The 20,372-nt window shown below is 31.1% G+C and overlaps 2 protein-coding genes across 4 annotated transcripts; both read left to right on the top strand.

Moving 5' to 3' along the window:
- The first annotated feature begins 839 nt into the window (after nucleotides 1–839).
- Nucleotides 840–12,470, top strand: LOC111597986 (dual specificity protein kinase splA). Of its 3 annotated transcripts, none has more exons than XM_023312968.2 (10): nucleotides 840–901; nucleotides 1,486–1,613; nucleotides 1,672–1,811; nucleotides 5,887–6,042; nucleotides 6,197–6,803; nucleotides 7,016–7,198; nucleotides 7,310–7,627; nucleotides 8,200–9,053; nucleotides 10,148–10,367; nucleotides 12,261–12,470. In XM_023312968.2, the coding sequence occupies exons 3-10, from the start codon at nucleotides 1,731–1,733 to the stop codon at nucleotides 12,314–12,316; spliced, it is 2,475 nt and encodes an 824-aa protein (XP_023168736.1). In that variant the 5' UTR covers nucleotides 840–901; nucleotides 1,486–1,613; nucleotides 1,672–1,730; the 3' UTR covers nucleotides 12,317–12,470. The 3 variants fall into 3 exon arrangements, with proteins under 3 accessions (XP_023168736.1, XP_023168744.1, XP_023168754.1); XM_023312976.2 differs by having other exon boundaries at nucleotides 849–905; XM_023312986.2 differs by lacking the exons at nucleotides 840–901; nucleotides 1,486–1,613; nucleotides 1,672–1,811 and adding an exon at nucleotides 2,792–2,876 and having other exon boundaries at nucleotides 12,261–12,468.
- A 3,886-nt stretch (nucleotides 12,471–16,356) lies between these two features.
- LOC111597647 lies at nucleotides 16,357–20,300 on the top strand. The gene is made up of 3 exons (XM_023312464.1): nucleotides 16,357–16,383; nucleotides 18,478–20,182; nucleotides 20,260–20,300. The coding sequence occupies exons 2-3, from the start codon at nucleotides 18,478–18,480 to the stop codon at nucleotides 20,298–20,300; spliced, it is 1,746 nt and encodes a 581-aa protein (XP_023168232.1). The 5' UTR covers nucleotides 16,357–16,383.
- The last annotated feature ends 72 nt before the right edge of the window (nucleotides 20,301–20,372 follow it).

Here is a 20,372-nt window from a genome sequence, read left to right as displayed (position 1 = left end):
TCTTACAGCTCTTAAGCTTAAAATATCGATGTACAAAAAGTTTTAAATAAATTATAAGATTTATAAGGATATAAACTTAAGCAATTGTGAGGGCCTTCTGTATTAAAATACTTTAATAATTAATAAAAATATTTATAATCGATATGGGATATACATCCATTATCGATTATAATTATTTTATATATTTATAGTTATATATATAGTATATAGCTTGGTTGTATTAAAGAAAATACTGATTTTTATGATTCGTTTGAACCGAATATTCTTTTGAACAAGATAAGACTTACTGACAAAATCGTTGTATATCTAATAAATATTTACGAAAAGGATACCCGTTAGTCATAATAATTCGACCTAAGTTGTTAAAACCGGGGGAGTTTTATTACAATATCAATTCGTAGCGAGAAAGAAAGGAACCAAAACATACAGAAAGTGAGAGGGAATGACAGCAAAAGAGAGAGAGAATGAGAGAGAGGAAAGGAGGTGCATTCTTGGAGAGTACTATTTCGTAGTTCTCTTGGGCCATGCGCTTTAAGAATTTTAATATCTGCACATGTCGCTGGCCTCACCAAACGCATGTCTGGCATTACGCTATTTATCAGAGTGGAGAAATTTTTCCTATTTTTTAGAATGATTTGACGCGCCATCTAAGCGCACTAACCGTACATACACACACACTTGCATATATACAAACAAACATACATACACAAATACATATATACACACATACAACAAACATATGTATTCATATGAAAAGCCGAAGAGAAAAGAGAGAGAAAAGAGCTATTTTTGCTATTGACTCGACCAGCTGGCTAGAGTCAATTCAGCTTAAGTTTAGTCGAAAGGTACCCGTATGGCACAACGCACCTCACATAGTTTTGTGCTTGAATATTATGTGTGTGTAGGTACATATATATCTATGTATATGTGAATGTATGTATGTATTTATGTGTGCGCATATGTAGGGCCATATGTTAGTGTAGGTACATGTACACGCTATGTAGGTACATTTGTATATGTGTGTGTTTGTAGGTACACACATACGTATGACTTCCTACAAGTCGAAATGCAATTCACTGGATATGCCTGGAACATGTTCTAAAATTATTTCCATGGACTGTATCAAAACATTACAAGAGCAAACGTTTATTACATGTCTACAAATATATGTATGGTTACGTCTGTGTATTGTGTAATAATTGTGTAATGCAAAGATACCAATTTGAATTTGAATTTAAATATATTAAAATTCCTTAAATCATAGAATAAAAGTGATGCAATAAATGGAATATATGTATATATATATATATATATGTATATATATATATATTTATGTATATATATATATGTATATATATATATATTTATATATATATATATATATATTTAAATATATATATATATATATATATATTTATATATATATATATATATTTAAATATATATATATATATATATATATTAAGATTGCAAATGACCTTTCAGAAATGTCGGCTCTAAAAATGAATAGCACACCTATAAAACAAAACCACGATACGAAATAATGGAATTAGCTTAAAAAAGACAACTGCAATACAAGCAATTTGAACAAATAGCATGCCCAAAATATACAGGTAAACTATAAAAATAAAGGTGTACAATAATAAATATAGCATGTTATTTTGTCGATAGATTCTTGTTGTTAAAATCGGGCTCATAGGACATTCAATGATATATAAAGCGCGCAAGGTATGTTTATACCAGAAACACTAAGAAGCTGTATGATCGAGACGGACGTATCTTCTTATTTACAAACATCATCGACCGGTCAGGTAAACTAACTATTAATATAAGATCTATACATTTCGGGCTATATCTAAATCGCTGCACTAAATAGAATGACAACCAAACAAAACAGTGAATTACTTAATTTAGTATGAAGATGAAGATTCAATAGTCAATGTTTTTTTTTGAGCAGACAACCTTAATGCTTGTATAGGATAATAAGAGTAGAGAGGAATCAAAATGTTGTCCTAACATTAAGTAGCCAATATTTCATGATCAATTGCTAGTCCAATTGGTTTGGTTAGGCCAAAATGCGCTGAGCAAAAAAAGAATATATAGTAAATATTGGTGTTTTAAGCTATTAGATCGTTGCTACAAATAATGCTCGACATTCAAAATTACTGTTTTTTCAAACTAATTGAATATGAACTTATTGTACACGTAAAGGCGTTCTGTAGAAATGTATGCAACAGACAGAAGGATGTGCGTCAGACACCATAAAGTGTACATATATATTCATGATTAGCACCAACAGGTGAATCGATTTAGCAGTGTCCATTTGTCTGTAAGTCCTTCTGTCCGTAAGTTTGAGTGAGTCGATTTCAGAATCCTTGGTGTCCCTATAGCATGTGGAAATCAAGTGTCTTTTTCAGTTGTCGTTAAGTCATATATCTTTGGAGCTAGAGTCTTCAAACTTTGCATTCATTTCATGTCTACATAGTTTTGTTTGTTTTTATAATTTTGACCCCAAAGTTCACAAAATTTTTTTGGTCCTAGAGAGGCAGACTTACGCTTGACTCAGCCCTTCATCCGAACCAAAAACGACAATTTAAATTAGTGCAGAGTTTTAGGTATAGCCTGTTATAGCATATACAAATATAATTGTCAAAGCCAACGTTTAGGGCTTCCAAATATATTTAAATTTTGACAGATTTTGACAAACATAAATATATATGTTTAATAATCATTATAACTTGAGTATATGTTTACAATGCAACTAATCAAATCAATTAATTCTAATTGTTAGGTATAAAAGAAATGGTCTGGATTTGTAGGAAAAAATAATAAATGCGATTTCCATGTTACACCATTAATCAAAAATATTTCAAAATGTAACTAAAGAAATTTTTATTGATACATTGAGTTTTTTTTTTCAAATAAAATTCTTGGTGTATGTCTCTATGTTGATATGCATACATATATATATATATGTGTATATATATATATATATATATATATATATATATATATATATATATATATATATATATATATAAATATATATATATATATATATATATATATAAATTGAGTGCATCTTGTTTGTCTCCTCTCACCTCTCACATTTAACTTCTTACTGTGCAAGTTCGTGTTTTTTCTTTGGCATATATGTTTCCTTCCATACTTGGCATACTTTCAAAATTGAAACTTATCTGCTTTCGAAGTTTCGATTTTAAAGGACGTTACTTTTGATTGGAATCGTTGTATTAATATAGTCCTTAGTTTAACAGGAGGACAAGCAATATCCGTCAGTCCGGCTGTTCGTCTGTTCGTCCATATGCTATTGTGAGTTTCAAAAGCGAAAGATCTTAAATAATTCTGTTTATGTATATTTACTTATAAACCGTATGGAGGACACATCTATCGATGTTATTGGGCACGTCCCTAATTTTTTAATACCGATAAGAGACTCTATTTTTCTTCACGAGGTTCCGTCCTACAAATTGGATGCTCGGACTCTAATACTCTATATATAGAATTCGATTTTTTAGTTCAGTTCAATCACGGATTCCTACAGATTTTTAGATATTTTTAGAGGACAAAAGTACCTGAAAAAATAAGTATTCTCACATTCATTCAGACGAGAAAATTTCCTTAAGATCTTTTAACATTTTCTACATACAAGATCGCAGTGATTGCTAGTGTTTTATCAGGGTTTTCCGACTTTATTCTTTGCTGCCATCATTGCAAGTCAAGAAAAGCGTCCAACACTTGTTATATATGTTTATATTTATATATGTATATATATATATTATGTATATAATATATATATTATGTATATTTAGATTAAATGCATTTTCAATGAATGTGTATCTGTGTGTTACTTTTATTTTGTATTAAGTATTTAAAAACTCATATAATCACACTTTTAAGCAATCATTGGATATATTTAAATTTTTATCCTCAAGTTTTAATAATATATTTAAAAAAAGAATTCCAGCAGCCATTAAAATGGGAATTCTGAGATTAATGACTAACATGCAGAAGGACGACTCACAAAATATATTTATCCTTGGCCAGTATTAACAGAAAAATAGATATAGCCTAGCCTGATGCTCTCCCTATAGCATGCGCAGATCAAGTTGTATTCAAATATTCGATCACTTTTCCCGTTGCTATTACACTGACTTAGATCACTATCGAGCTTCAGGTCCTAAATCAAATTATGAATTATCAGCTGCCAGTCTACTTTAGTTAAGCATTTTCAACGATATTAATGCATGTTGGATTGGTCATGATGTCGCTAAAAAAGTAATGGATCGAATCTCTTTGAAGATTGAACTTCTCTTTTAGTTGTCTATTATATTAGTTGATTCTGGAGATATAAATTATTGCGACTTATGTAAAAAACTCACAAAACAATGTGATACACAGCATGATAAGTTCTACCATTTTCTCACATATATATATATATATATATATATATATATATATATATATATATATATATATATATAATTAATGATGTGATGGTTTTGTGAGTTTTTTTTACATCATCTCCATAATTAAATAATATGATAAACAAAAACAGCAAGTTCATATATTTATGTATATATAAATTTGTATCATTCTTTTAATCTCATTTCTTCTATATATACGAATGCTTGATAATACTATTTAAAAAAAAAAAACAATAATCGTTTCAAAATTGTTTTGGTGTCTGTTTTAAATGTTTTCATGTGAGCCACTATACGTAAAAATCCAGTGCAGCACACGAAAGTTTTCACCTCTCGTAATTAATTTGTAGTCGAAAGTGAAACCGTACAAACGAACAAGCAAAATTACCTTATCAAAAACAGAAAACTTGCTACTATTTTTTTTTTAGAAAATTGTAAATTAAATGAACTATTTATAATTAAATATTAAATATTGAATAAGTAATTAAGTTTGTATTACATATATTATAAAAAATATATAAATGAAATAGTACAATTTTCATTTAAATATTAAGATAAATAAAAGTTGTTTACTTTCAAAATTAGTAACCAATATAAAATAAAAATTTAAAAAAGTTATTTACATATTTTTATTTTAATTTTTCAATATCTAATATTTTTTAAATGCATTTACTTCCAAAAATATTACAACAAAGAAAAATAATATCTCAACTTATTGCAATAATTAATATTTATTTAAATTGATTCATACATATACTTATATTAACTATGTTTACATAGTACATACTTATATTAACTATGTTTTTTCAAATAATTCTTTTCATAATCCTTAAAACTCAGAAGAACCGATTACATAATAATTGCTTGAGAAACTCCTACATTTGACGACATTTTCGACATCGACATTTTAAATATGTATATCAATTTTGAGAGGGGTCAATACTAACTCAGTTGCTTTCCGATTTAAAAATTGTTTTAAATGTTAAATAATAGAGCACGAGAGAAAGAAACTCTAGTGAGTTCAAAGACTGTCGAAGATACAGTTTATCCGTTATGCAAGGTCTCAATGGTCGTAGATATATCAAGTGTATAATTTTAGCAGAGTTGTCATCACAATCTGTAAACGAATAATTTGTATATTATTTAATATTTATAAAAGGATTATTTCATTAATTATTGAATTAATTTTTATAATAATTATAAAAATGTGAAGATATATTTTCATTTTATATATTATAAAAATGTTTTTCAATAAATGTTAAAAATTAGTTTGAAAACAGCTTTATAGCTGTTTTATACGGTTTCATTTTCATTGTATACGTATGTAGAAGAAAATACCTAATCACTCGTAAATTTGTGCAAACTTTGAAAATTGTTGTTAAATTGAAGTAAATATATTAAAATGTATATAAAATCTATTTGTACGTATCTTTTCTATGTGTAGGATGAATTTCACCCATTCATTGAGGCATTATTACCATACGTCAAATCATTCTCGTACTCTTGGTTTAACTTGCAAGCTGCTAAACGAAAGTATTACAAGAAACACGAGAAGCGTATGTCATTGGAAGAAGAAAGGCATTGCAAAGACGAGCTACAGGTAAGCGCATCACCTGTCATATAAAGCAAAATTTATATAAATATCTATATAAATCTATATAAATAAATACACATATATATATATATATATATATATATATATATATATATATATATATATATATATATATATATATATATATATATATTTACAGAATGAGAAAACAGAGGTGAAACAGAAATGGGCGTCACGACTTTTGGGTAAATTACGAAAGGATATAACACAAGAGAGTCGAGAAGATTTTGTTCAATCGATAATTGGGAAACGTAAATCGATTTGTGTCCTATCGAATCCCGATCAAAAAGGAAAAATGCGACGAATCGATTGCCTGAGACAAGCTGACAAAGTCTGGCGTCTTGATCTCGTTATGGTTATACTCTTTAAGGCCATACCATTGGAGAGTACAGACGGCGAACGCTTGGAAAAAAATCCCGAATGCCTTCATCCCGGTCTCTGTGTCAATCCGTATCACATAAACGTCTCCGTCAGAGAGTTGGACTTGTATTTAGCGAATTTCATCAATACGCATAACTCATCGATAAGTACGATCTCCACTTCGGTGCTTACCAGTCGATCGGCCCAAGTTGCCATTTGTAATCAAATTCGAAACAATAATATACCAGCTGACCGAAAAGATGACAATGATATTGATGCAAAAACAAAAGGTCTTCGGCACAATCCATACAATGGTGTTGTATGCAACGATATTATCTTGGCCACCGGAGTTTTCTCATCACAGGAGCTCTGGACACTATCCAAGGGTAAAGTATCCGTATATTCGAACAACACTCAAAAAAATTCAATATTCAAAGCGAAAATATCACAAAATACATATTTTTCGTTTTTTTTTTGCTTGCAAAAATTATAACATAAAAGTCAACTTCAAACCATTAGTAAAAAATCTTATTGTTATACACATATATTTATATATATATATATATCAATTTAATGTAATATATATATAATTTTGTAGATTCAATACTGGATGAAGTGAGTGATAATAGTTTGCAAACAAACATGATTAAAAGGGAGAATCTGGGAACAGCTTTTGACTGTAACACATATCAACTGACCCCCGATTCACCGATATCCAGTTCACAGAGTCAGGCACAGGCGGGTGCTATTGTCTCCAACCCAATTCCTGGCGGTTACAGCAGTGAGTACTAACAGAATTGCATTAATGTTCATATATATATATATATATATATATATTTATATATATATATATATAAATATATATATAATTAATATCGTTAATGATTTGCAGTTGACTTTGTCGATCAGAATCAGAGGACCGTGCATTTATCATCGTCTCCATTGTTGCGCGCTGACACGACGAATGGTTCGAGCGATGCATGTAAAATCGACCAAAGTTCTTCGCCTCCATTAATTTCATGTACATCAACAACTGGCACCGAAAACTGCCTAACTGGCAGTTTCTCTGTCGTGCTACGATCAGCTGATAACATTAATTCCAACGATGAGCCAACAGCGGCTTCAACTGAATCCTCAATATCCCTGAATCGGTATACCCCATTAAATAGTCGGCCAATCGCAACTATGCCGGCAATTCGATCAGCAGAAGGTAAGTTATATGGTTGTATGATTCTCAATCTCCAGTATCAATTAGCCGAGGGCTAGAAGTACATCATTATGAATATTAGAATAGAATATATTAGAACTAGGAAATCAGGTCTATAAATCTATCTGTGGCGGAGATCATGAAAAATTAAGCCAACTCTAAAACTGAGCAAAGTTTATTTTCTTTTATTATGTTTAGTCAATCTTAAGTCTGGGTGTACCGGAACTCAGCAAAAAGAAACTAACTTCATAGATATTTATATATCTTTCACAGCTTATGAGCAAGTCAGATTGGCAGATAGACCTATAAAATACCTGGACCGTCCATTTATTGGATGTAACTATTTTGAAAGAATTTGAATTTCTGATTATATATTCGATATAATATGGCAAGTGTATATCTGCGCCACTCATTGTGTCTCTCATGGAAATCTACTGTTCGACCTTATAAACAAATCGACTTATAAGCCCCCACCGATTTGCAATTGGCAAATCCCTCTGAATGCTAAACGAGAGACCTCCTTTCATCTAAATATTTTCTTGTATTTATTGTCTCTCTTTTCAATGTATGTGTAGCCATATTGCATCACAACTGCTCGACGTTTCTGACGTCGTCTGTTAGTCCGGTGAATACGATCTATTATCCACAACATAGTAGTCCACGACTTTTGACACATGCGATATTAGATCAGGAACATGAACACGCCGCACAGCAACAGCAGCAACAGCAGCAACAGCAGCAACAGCAACAGCAGCAACAACAGCAACACCAACATGGTAACGATGCACATGATATAACCGATTTTGTTACATACGTTTGTCAAGATGGAGGAGGAGGGCATTCCACAAGCATAGCAGCAGCAACTGCAGCAGCCGCAACTTTGGAGAATCCAGTCTTTCAGCATGCGCAACATGCGCATCAGTTGTCCACACATCACAGCCATCATTCACCACACTATCAAATCCATCCACAGCTGAGAACGACGAAATTAACAGCAGCTCCATCAGCAACTCATTATCATAGCACAATGTTGCCACCGATGTTGCCGCCGATGGCTCGACCTGTTGCCATAATTCGTACCAGCGCCGATTTGGCAACGGCTCAGTCGCCAGCCACGTCCTCATCAACAAAGGGTGGCACGTTGGCCAATGAGGATGAGAATCGTAATGTCAATTCTATGGATGCAGGCAATCAAAGTCCAGTTAATCCAGAGACAGATCCAAATACAAATGCAGATTGCACAACTTTGGTGGCAAGATCGTCGCCACAGCCACACCCAGCGACCAGTCCCCATATTCATTCAAACGAAGCTCTTCGATGTAAAATGCCATCGATTGCCCCGAACTCTCTAACTCGAATCTCAACGCCACTGTATCCCACGGCGAATAGTCGAGAGTATTTCAATCACTTCCATACCCAATCGACATCGGTAAGTAGTAGTAATATTTGAAGCTATATTCAAGGCTAAATGTTTGTTGTAATTCCTATCCATGCAGCCCTCGTACGCACCCATTTTTTACTGTCTAAATTTTACAGATCAATTTTAATTCTTAAGTTGAGGCAGATTCGTTTTAGTTTATGGGGTAGATATTTATACTACTATATACACTCCTACGAAGCTTTTATGCATGAGTATATATTTAAAATGTTAAATATAAATATATAATATAAAATGTTAAATATAATTTAAAATTTTTTATATATATATGTGGGAGCCAGGCAGAGATATAAAACGGGTAGCTAGGTGGGTAATGCTAAGATCGAATATACTCTTTTCGTTTCGTGTATATAAGCGAGTATAAAACAGTCCTTTCCGCGTTTTTTAATATTTTCCGTAGTTTGTATCAAATATTAAAAAAAAAAAACAAATAAAAATCGACATTACGACACCACGATTTGAACCCATAATTTCTACGCAACGCACATCAACTCTACTAACATCGCCACTTCATAATTAGTAACAAAACTCTAGTCGGGGTGTCAGACTAGGTGATACCCTGATTACAGTCCCATCTGCGTTTTTTAATATTTTCCGTAGTTTGTATCGAGTATTAAAAAATAAAAACCAATAAAAACTGGCATTACATATTCTACACATTCTATTGGCTTAAATGCGAATAATTATCGAATTTTTGAAACAAATCCGATATGCGCGTGCTATACACGAACCTACAACAAAATTTCAAGTCTCTCTTATAGATGCTGAGATCTTCGCGCTCACACATACGAACAGACATACAGACGCACGGACGGACAAACGGACGGACAGACAGACGGACAGGGCTTAATCGACTCGGTTGTCGTCCTGATCAAGAATATATATACTTTATGGGGTCTGCCACGCCTCCTTTCGCGTGTTACATACATTTGCACAAAACCATTGTACCCTGATTTCCCATCAATAGGATCCGGGTATAATAAAAAGATTCATGAATAAAAGGAAACTTCATAAATATATATTTATGTTTGCGTTCTATATACTAAATATTAGCAATATAGATTTATCTATTTTTATTTTTGCAGTTATTGGGTTATGCCGGATCTATTTCGACAATGTCTGGTGTTATGAGCCCAACAAATCTTAGCCTATACTCAACACCAACAATGTCTGTGACCTCTGCACATCGTTCAAGTGCCAGATCGCGATGGAATAATGGACTTCCTGAAGACGAGTTCAACTTAATTCCGCACTCTGTAGCTAGTACAAATATAGAAAATACACAGGTTATATTAATGGAAGATTGTAAGTATTATATTTTAGTTTTAATATAAAACAAAAAAGATATCGACTATTAAACAAATAAAAATTGAAAATTACAAGATACGAACCAAAATTGCCTACGCAATGCACATCATTTCTACCAAAATCGCCACTTCGCAATTTAAAAAAAATAAAAACAAGAAAGCTCTAGTCAGGGTACCCGACTATTAGATGCCCTGATCCCAGTCCTGTCTGCCTTTTTAAATATTTTCCGTAGTTTGTATAGAGTTAAAAAAAAAAACAAATAAAAATCGACATTACGACACCAAGATTCGAATCCACAATTTCTACACAACGCGCATCAACTCTACCAACTCCGCCACTTTATAATTAAGAAATAAAACTATAAAAAATGTCCCATTGCCGCTAGGCTCGAACCCAGGGACTAACCTCTTTCGACCGCGGACTCTACTAACACAACCCCTGCACAGCTTGAAAAATTATTTGCAAATTTGAACTTAAGTAGCAGCTAATAATTCAGCACAATTCAATCGCAATTTCGATTCTTCGAATAAAAAAGAATACACACATTTGAATGCATGTTTGCACATGCATAGGGAAAATGCGTGCGCTTGGCGCTGCTGATATGTGCTTTTGCAAATTGGATAATGTTTTGTTCAACAGCTTCTGTTTTACTTAATGGATATTAATGACATTTTCAGCTTTTGATCTACATATGGCTTGGTAGAAATGCTAATGCCTTCGCATAATGACCCACTGAACTTAAATTTTAAGAATTTGGAGAAATTTGGAACCGGTATCCAAAATCCCATTTTCAATGGGATCAGGGTATAACAACGTCCCCTCTCTGCCTGACCATGAGCCCAAAATTTCGACTGCACTCCTTGAGCGAGAAGTTTCAAATCTTAACTGAACTAGCAGCTGACAATACAAGCACAATTCAATCGCACTTTCGATTCTTCGAATAGAAAAGAATGCACGCTCTTGAGTTGTAAATATAAATGTAAAAATGTGAACTCTTTCACATATTGGCAATATTTAAAACTGAAATTAAAAAAAGTTATTTTCAATCATGTTTTTAATCGATAACAAAAAAAAGGGAAATGAATATAATTTATTTAAAAGAACCTTCCAAAAAAATGCAAATCTCTAGTTCATACATACATACGTTTTAACAAAACTATTATACCCTGATCTTCAATGGGTTCAATGTATACAAAATTGTGAATGCAAGATTTGAACCCGCTTACTTATTTAAAATCCTAACCGAACCTGACAATCTTAAATGAGCCTACAGATATTGGAAGGTTCATATTTGTCATGCACTCATGGCTCATTTTAAATTATTATTGGATATACTGTTGTAATTATACCAATTGAGAGATAAGTCAGTCTCGCCATCTATCCGTCCATATAAATTCATCCCATCTCCATATTATCGATAATAATCCATCATTGCCATAAAAGCTACACTGTGTAGAAACCTGGGATGTGGACACAGATTTTGAATATTTTCCCACGCCTTATAATTTGGCAAATGCGCACCCATCGGTGTGTATTATGCATGTTTGAAATAAACGCAGAATAACTGCAATTGCACCACTGCGCGAAGTTCAGGTATCATCGTATCTCCTATTTGTACACTCCTAACTAATAGACTCCAATGTTATTGATTAGAGTTATGCTTGTGAGATAACCTATAGGTTATTGAATTCATAACTTTTATTTTTGTCATGTGATCATGTTTGAGCATTCTTTCTGAGGCTGTGGCTAGTAATTGGAAAAATTTAAACCTTACGGATCAACTGTTGACACCTATGTACAAATTTTGAATAAACTGTTTTCGAAGACACTAATTGTTTGAAAAATTACAATTAAATTACATACATAAATTTGAAATCTTTTATATTTCAGCAACGGGTCGTTTTACCGATGAATACTCAACAAATTCAAATCGTGATTATGTATAATGAAATACCAACAGAATAATGTGAATCTAGGCTTTGGGCAAGCTGTAACTGATAACTGATAACTGATAACTGATAATATGTATTTAGTAATTTTAAATTTATTTAAATTAAATTTAATACATTGTACATATGCATCAAAGAGATCATAGAAAGATAAAAGGCAAATGAAAGGCTCAGCCGTAAAAAATTTGATAATATATATATATATATCAAGTATTATTTCATTTTTTGTTTCGTATATGTTGTTGGTATGTGTTCATCGATGGTCTAAGCGTTGAATACATATAAATAAACATATAAAAGGATATATATTCATTATTTATAATACATAATATGTACATTGACCTACTAAAACGTGGTTTTTGGGAGCAAAAAGTTCTCTAAATTTTAAATGACTGAAAATATATAATATATATATATATATATAATTACCATTTCGATTGAATATTATAAATATTACAAATTATATCCGAAACTTTTTTATGTGCATACATAGAAATATATATATATATATATATATATATATATATATATATATATATATATATATATGTATGCACATAACCAATTTTCGGATATAGTTTCTAATATTTAAATTATTTATTATTATATATTATATATTATTAAATTATTTAAATTATTTAATCGAAATGGTAATTTTTTTGTAAACCAAAACTTTCCAGGAGAAACTCAAGATAAAAGTAATAGAAAACAGCTGAACACAGATTTATTCGAAATGATGTTAATAATTTGGGTAAAAACACTTGTTTATTTAACAAAATTATAAATGCTTGACAAAAAGTAAACATACGTTTCATTATAAATAACTATAGAAAGTAAAGTACGTAATGTATGTAAAAATTATGAAGACCCCATCAAGTTTTTATTAGCTACTTCTTAATACAATAAATTGCTATAAAAATATATATGTATTTGAAAGATTTTAAAGATGATAAAAACTTTATTTAACAATTATAAAAATGTAAAGGCATGTACGATTACACACATATATTATATATATATTTATATATACAATATTATTCAATGTATTGAACATATTAAATGATCCTTCTGTTCATATAAAATGGACATATATATTGCGACAATATTTAGGATTTAGTAACAATTGTGACAAAAAAAAAAAATTTACAACAAATTATGTATGGCATAGAAAGAAGTTGAATAATATTAATTAATTCCGAATTCAAACTATACTGAAGGTCGTTCCAAATGTTTTTGAATGCTGACCCTGAATCTGAAATCAAAATACAGCTGTGAAAGCCGTTTCACATCGTAATTTTAAATAAAAAATGTGTGCGTTTATACTTGAGTTGCTTTACAGTTAGTTTTTTCTATCTCTCTCCCTACATAACTTATAATCAGAATCAGCACCAGCACAGCGTTTGGATAAGTATAGTTGAACTTTCGGTTACTACTATTCTGTTATTGGTTGTATTTTCTATTTTTGTATAACTCTAAATGACTTTATTTATTATAAGTTATAATTTTACATATTTTTATTTTATATATAAATAAATATATACACCATCTGACACAATTTATAGAAATGCAAACAGGACTGTTCGTGTTATATATATGTATGCATATAATACAAATGATTTGTTAATTAAAAATATGACAAAGGTTTTAACAAACAAACTTAAGCCTGCTTTGTATATAGACAGTCTGTATATGAAAAAATGTAATTGCTGTTAAATTGTTAGAGAGCGCCGCTCTCTCTCACTATATATTTACTAGCCATCGGGCATGTTGTTAGGTGACAATTAAATAAGAGATATCGAGCCTGCAAAATTGATGAGAAAATGTCTAAACATGTACACAAGGTGTGAGCAAAATTCTAAATAGCTTCATATTTGCATCTTAAATTTTAAGATATATTCGTCAATTGCGTTGGCATTTTATAACTTTTTGTGCCCCGCCCAACATGCGTCTGAGTGTAAGAACTGCAATATGTGGTCTATGTGTGTATATATATTTTTTAATTTAAGTAATATTTGTACTAAGTACGAAAATAAATAAATATATGTAATAATAACAATCGTAAGCTAAAGGCAAAATTAAATATATTTATTATACGTCGACAAATTGGCTGTGAATATATAGTTTATTGCTAATGCTGATTAGTTCCACTCACACATACATACATATATGTTGTGTATGAATATATATATATATACCAACCAATTATCAATTATATAAGTATTGAGTTATTCATACGAACCTAAATCTAAAAAAGAGTGCTATCTGTTACTTTATTAGTAAATATACCAATACCTAACATATATACCATAATTATATATATATATATATATATAAATATATATAATCAATTGTAAACAATTAAAAATAAATAAAATGAAAGAAATGAAAATCAAATTTATTGACTTTGTACTGCAATTGTTTCGAAATATGTGCAATCTGAAAACAATCAGTATTTTGGGATTTGACATGTCCGGATGGGCGCACCATTATAATTTACAAGTCCATTTGAGTAGGAAATCGATAACTGGAATTTGGCAATATTGTCTATAAAAAATAATGTTTTTTGGCCAATCTAAAATGTAGCTATCGTAATTTAACACTCAAATTTTTGGACTCTAGCTGTTTTTTTAAATTTGGGTACAATCAACATTGTATAGAGTAAGCCTGTTTAGTTCCTTATCAGTAATGGTGTATTCATGAAATAAATAAAAGTTACCCAGATCCCAGTCCTATCTGCGTATTTTAATATTTTCAATAGTTTGTATGGAGTATTAAAAAAAAACGACGACAATACACCATGGCTCGAACCAAGATTGCCTACGCAACGCGCACCAACCCTACCAACACCGTCACTGCACTGCTTTCGAAATAGGTTGCAAATTTCAACTAAAGTGTCAGCTGACAATTCAAGCATAATCCAATCGCAATTTCGATTCTTCGAATAGAAATATATATTCATTCGAATGGATGTATGCGCGCGAATAGGAAAAAAGCGTATGCTTGGCTCTGCTTGCCACGTGCTTTTGCAAATTGGCCAAGCGTTTTGTTTAATTACTCCTGGCTTACTTAATGGATTATTAATAAAATTTTCAGCATATAATCTACATATTCTATTAGAGATTTATAAAAATGAAAACTTTTAAGCCGGTGTCCAACATATAATGATATAACTAAATACAAAATACAAAAATGGAGGACCTAGATCATATAAATTAGCAACTGCATTTCGATCATGTTTTTAACCGATAACAATAAAACTGGAATATTTGTCGATGAATTTAAACAAGCATGATATGTGCTATGTGCTATACACAACCCATCTTACAGATGCTGAAATCGACGCATTCATACATAAGGACAGAGGGACGTATAGGACTCAATCGACTTGTCGTCCTAATTAAGAATATTTTATGGGATCTGCCATGCCCCTTCTGCCTGTAACGTACGTTTTAACAAAACCATTATACTCTGATTTCGCACTTTAAATTGCTAGCTTTTGTAGCTCATGAGATTAGCCAGACAAATTGTCATGTCTCCATAGATTGATTAAAGTAAGACAATTTACATATGCAATTTACATATGTATGTATGTATGGCTGTTATATAGAGTTTAAAAAAACAAATAAGAGTGCTCTAGTAATAGATACCCTGAACCCTGCGAATCAGACAACGATTCTTTTACACGTACCTTGCAAGTAACCTAGCACACACATAAGCACGCGCTCTGCTTACTACGCAGTTGACATAGAGCTTCAGTATTTCTTGGATTTTACTATGTTATAAATGGGGTTTCTTAATGAAATTCAGGGAAAAATAATGGTGGACAAACCTCAGACAGACAGACGAACACACAGACATGACTAGATTGACTGATCAAAAATATATATACTTTATGGTGTCTGCAACGCCACGTCTGCCTGTTACGTATATTATTACAAAACCGATATACCTTGTATTCCCAATTCCAATTGCCTCAGGGTATAAGCAACATTATACCTTGTTTACCAATTTTTAGTAACGTTTCAATATACAAGAAAAGCAGAGAACTGGATATATTCGCTTGTGTATATGTATAATAATAATTATATTGTTATATAATTTTAAGTATATGTATATAATATATATAGTGTATATAAAGTATATAATTTATATTATAAATATAATTTATATATGTATATAAAAGAAAATGTATATTAATGTTTCTATACACACATAACGCAGATTGAGAGCGCGAGTATTTAAGTTTTTATTATATATATTTATATATACACACACACATATATATATATATATATATATTTATATATATATATATATATATACATATATATATATATATATATATATATATATATATATATATATATATATATGTATATATATAAATATATATATATAGAGAGAGAGAGAGAGAGAGAGAGAGAGAGAGAGAGAGAGAGAGAGAGAGCGAGAGAGAGGGAACGCCTGTGCGTATATATATTTATAAACATTTGTATACATATACACAGCGATATTTTCCCAAGAATAAACTGATTTTTTATATATTCCATCTTTTTATGCATGCTCTCAAAAATATTTGACGTTATTCTCGAGACTTGAGTTTGTTGAACAGTCTAAAATCGATGTGATTTTTGCATAATTAGAAAAAAATAAATAAATATATATATTTACATATATATATATTTATATATATATATATATATATATATATATATATATATATATATATATATATGTTAACATACGTATATCTTCTATATATGTACACATAAAGACAGATTTATCATATCTAAAATTTAGATAAAAATAAAGTTGATCTTCTATATAAATATATGTGTATTTATATATTTATATATACATATGTATATATGTATGTATGTGTGTGGGTGTGTATATATATATATATATATATATAAATTAATAATTATATTGTGAGTATTATTAATAAATAAATATGTATATATAATACATATGTATATGTATTGGATAAATAAGTTGAAGTGAAATTACGTATTTTTAATGTGTGTGCCTATGTAAAACATACATATACATGTATGTACATGGGGTCTATCAAAAGTTAATATCTATTAACCTTTTGCCCCATGTCAGAACGAGTTTAGTGAAGTCTAACAAGTGTGAAAACAGACAACACAATATTAAGACTCCTTTGAAATAATTTTTTTTTGGATCTGCAATACTTCAAAAAGAAATAAGTAAATACAAAAGATCTGTAAGTAAATATATATTTGTCAAGTATGTGTGTGAGTGTTGTACTTGTAGATCATTTAAATTGCTAGTATTAATATACTTAAGGCATATTTTACCTTTTGCTAAATACTCAACAGCTAAAACAAAATATAATTCAAAAATAAGAGAGTACGTGAAATAAAAACACGAAAAAAGTTTAAGTCATAAAAGAAAATAGTTACCAAAACAAAATTGGGAAATAAAAAAGTAGTTTCCATTTTTTAAATTTTCTGTGTGGTATTAGCAGAAAGACTAAAGTGTAGAGTTTTATGTTAGTCAGTAAATTTTAAATAAATTAAATTATTTAGTGGTTTAACAAATAAGAACAATTATGAAAAGAACAGTGATCTTTTGGTATTTATTATAATGAATGAAAAAGACGATCAATTTGATTAACTAATTTTAATATTATAAATTTTCGCTTTAAAAAAGGTAAATAAATACATATTTGATATTTACTATAATATTTTAATATAGGCCAGTTACCTAAAAACCCTATGTTCAATTTGGAGTCTTAAAACAAAAACTTAAGCTAACAAAAATATCAATGTAATATTTTAAATGTTCTTATATCAAGTTCGTATTTAGTATTTTAGTATCAGTGATAATAATCAAGTCATTGATATTTAAATACAAAATACTACCGTTAACAAGTAATAAATAATCAATTTGCAACTTAATACTTGAAAGTAGATAAGTTCAGGAAAACACTTTGTGCTCAACGCAAGAGTCGGGTGCAAGCGACTGCGTAATGCTCGTTCAAATATATATTTCATAATTCATTTTATATACGTCTATCTTGAAGGACTGTAGCTGAAAAGTAAATGGATATTATTGTTATAGAATATAGAATTGAAATGCCGAATAACGAATCGATGTCCAAAGTATTGACGATTATATTTTTGTTTTAGATGGCAACTGCACAAGAACTGGATATAATAAGAAAACCAAAAATGCAAAATGCATCGAACAGTAATTTGCGCCAGCCTGTGACAGTCATAAAGAAAAAATCGGGTCCGTTAGATAGTGTGATTGATGAATTGCAACAAGTCGAAGAAAGTGGGCGCCACGCAAATGTTAATCAACATCCGACATCAACGGTTGTGTCGACTGGACGTCGACGATTCCAGTCGAAAGAGAAGGATAAAAAACGCGAACGTTGGCTATTGACACGAAAAACTTGGCGATATATGACCGATGCTGGTCGCAAATTGTTGCCAGAGGGCAAGACAATCCATGGCGTAGATAGTATATCCCATATAGAGGAGCAATTCCAGCGTGTCTGTGCGTCGGAGCCTCGATTTATATTGTGGCGACGGAAATCCTCGTTTCCAGGTGCCACAAAAAGCTGTTCCAAGCGGCGTCTTAAGATACTCTCCCAACATCGAGGCAATAATTATGCTGCACAAGTCCATCAACGAACTCAAGAATTGAATGAGAATGTAGATGTAACTATAGAAATTTTACAATCCTATCTCAAAATTCGGGATTCGTATAAGACAACAACATTACTGGGCACAAAAACCGTCCGTCCAGACCAAACATCTTCTCCGAGTTCCCAGCGACCCAACTATGAGAATAAGATCTTAAATTCAAATGGTTTGAATGTGACTAATCCGAACTATGAATTAGTGCTATTAGAACGCTTGAAATTCTTACAAAACTCATCATTATGCAGCATAAAACTGTATACTGATAATATAACGCCAGCAATTCTTGAAGATAAGGCTTTATTAAAAAAGATTTATAATGTGCTAAAGAAACAGCAATTACATCGTATTTTACATTCCACTGAGCCAACATCGAGCAAAGCTAATTTAGCCAGATCTACCTCATATTCGAGCCTTCTGTATAACAATACAAGTAACAGCTGTTATGACATCGCCTCAAATTATATGTCGTATTTGGATGATACTGTTCAGATGATTCAAAAGACCAAATCGATTGAGTCATCAAATGCAGTTAAGCGCATACAAAAGCCACCGGAAACACTTGAACTAAGGCGCGGAAGTACTAAGAATTTGGAAACAAATATTCTTGATAAAAATCCTAATCGGGGATTACGTGATAAGTTCCTCATGTTGAATTCATGTGGAACGCAAACGAATTTCGTACAATTATCTGAATTAAAATTAATTGCGGAACAATATGAGCAAATGTTGAACGAAATTAGTTATAATAATAATTCAGAAAATGACGAAGCCGATAAAACGCAGTTAAGCAAGCATATTGCCAACCATAGACGTAGCTCGATTGACAATGTAGATGTCTCTCAATCCGTTAGCGATACGATAAAACGTTATTTGCGTATGGCACGCAAGAAGAATTTGCATGATGGGGATGAGAATCGCTTTAAGTCTGTCAATTATGATCGAAATTTACGTAATATTAAGGCAAAAGGTGAAATCAACCCACCTGGCCTGGATGAGGGCAATAATAAGGCAGTACAAACTTTGGATGCATGGGCTCAAGTTGCCTTGGACTATATCCGCGGCAACGAAAATTCAATAAATTTACATAATGCACACATTGCCTGGCAAAAGGATTTAGATGAGCGTATACGGAAGAAAAATGAGTGGGATAAGCAATTTCAAGAGCGCAACACGGATGAACAACGTGCTAGCCTTAGCAGAAAGCCGATTGCCCAATCGGTTTGCATGTCCGCACCCAACTCCCCAACAAGTCCCATTCAGCATCATCATCAACCAAAGGAGAAAAGTGGAAGAACGGCTAGCGCCATATTAACATCAAGTTCACATTTTCTATCAAATTTTTGGCATGCTAACTCTAGCGAGCCCCCAAGTAC

The sequence above is a fragment of the Drosophila hydei genome, unplaced genomic scaffold (genome assembly GCF_003285905.1).
Source record: "Drosophila hydei strain 15085-1641.00,03,60 unplaced genomic scaffold, DhydRS2 tig00008145-arrow-arrow-pilon, whole genome shotgun sequence".
Taxonomy (NCBI): Eukaryota; Metazoa; Arthropoda; class Insecta; order Diptera; family Drosophilidae; genus Drosophila; species Drosophila hydei.
This window is presented reverse-complemented; position numbering and strand designations above follow the sequence as displayed.

Bases quoted from the DNA above. Each gene is read 5' to 3' on its own strand.
- LOC111597986 (XM_023312968.2), top strand. From the start codon at position 1,731: ATGTTTATACCAGAAACACTAAGAAGCTGTATGATCGAGACGGACGTA. The intron at 6,043-6,196 runs GTAAGCGCATCA...ATATATTTACAG, and splicing joins ATTGCAAAGACGAGCTACAG to AATGAGAAAACAGAGGTGAA. The intron at 7,628-8,199 runs GTAAGTTATATG...ATGTATGTGTAG, and splicing joins GGCAATTCGATCAGCAGAAG to CCATATTGCATCACAACTGC.
- LOC111597647 (XM_023312464.1), top strand. From the start codon at position 18,478: ATGGCAACTGCACAAGAACTGGATATAATAAGAAAACCAAAAATGCAA. The intron at 20,183-20,259 runs GTGCTAGCCTTA...AGTCCCATTCAG, and splicing joins GCGCAACACGGATGAACAAC to CATCATCATCAACCAAAGGA.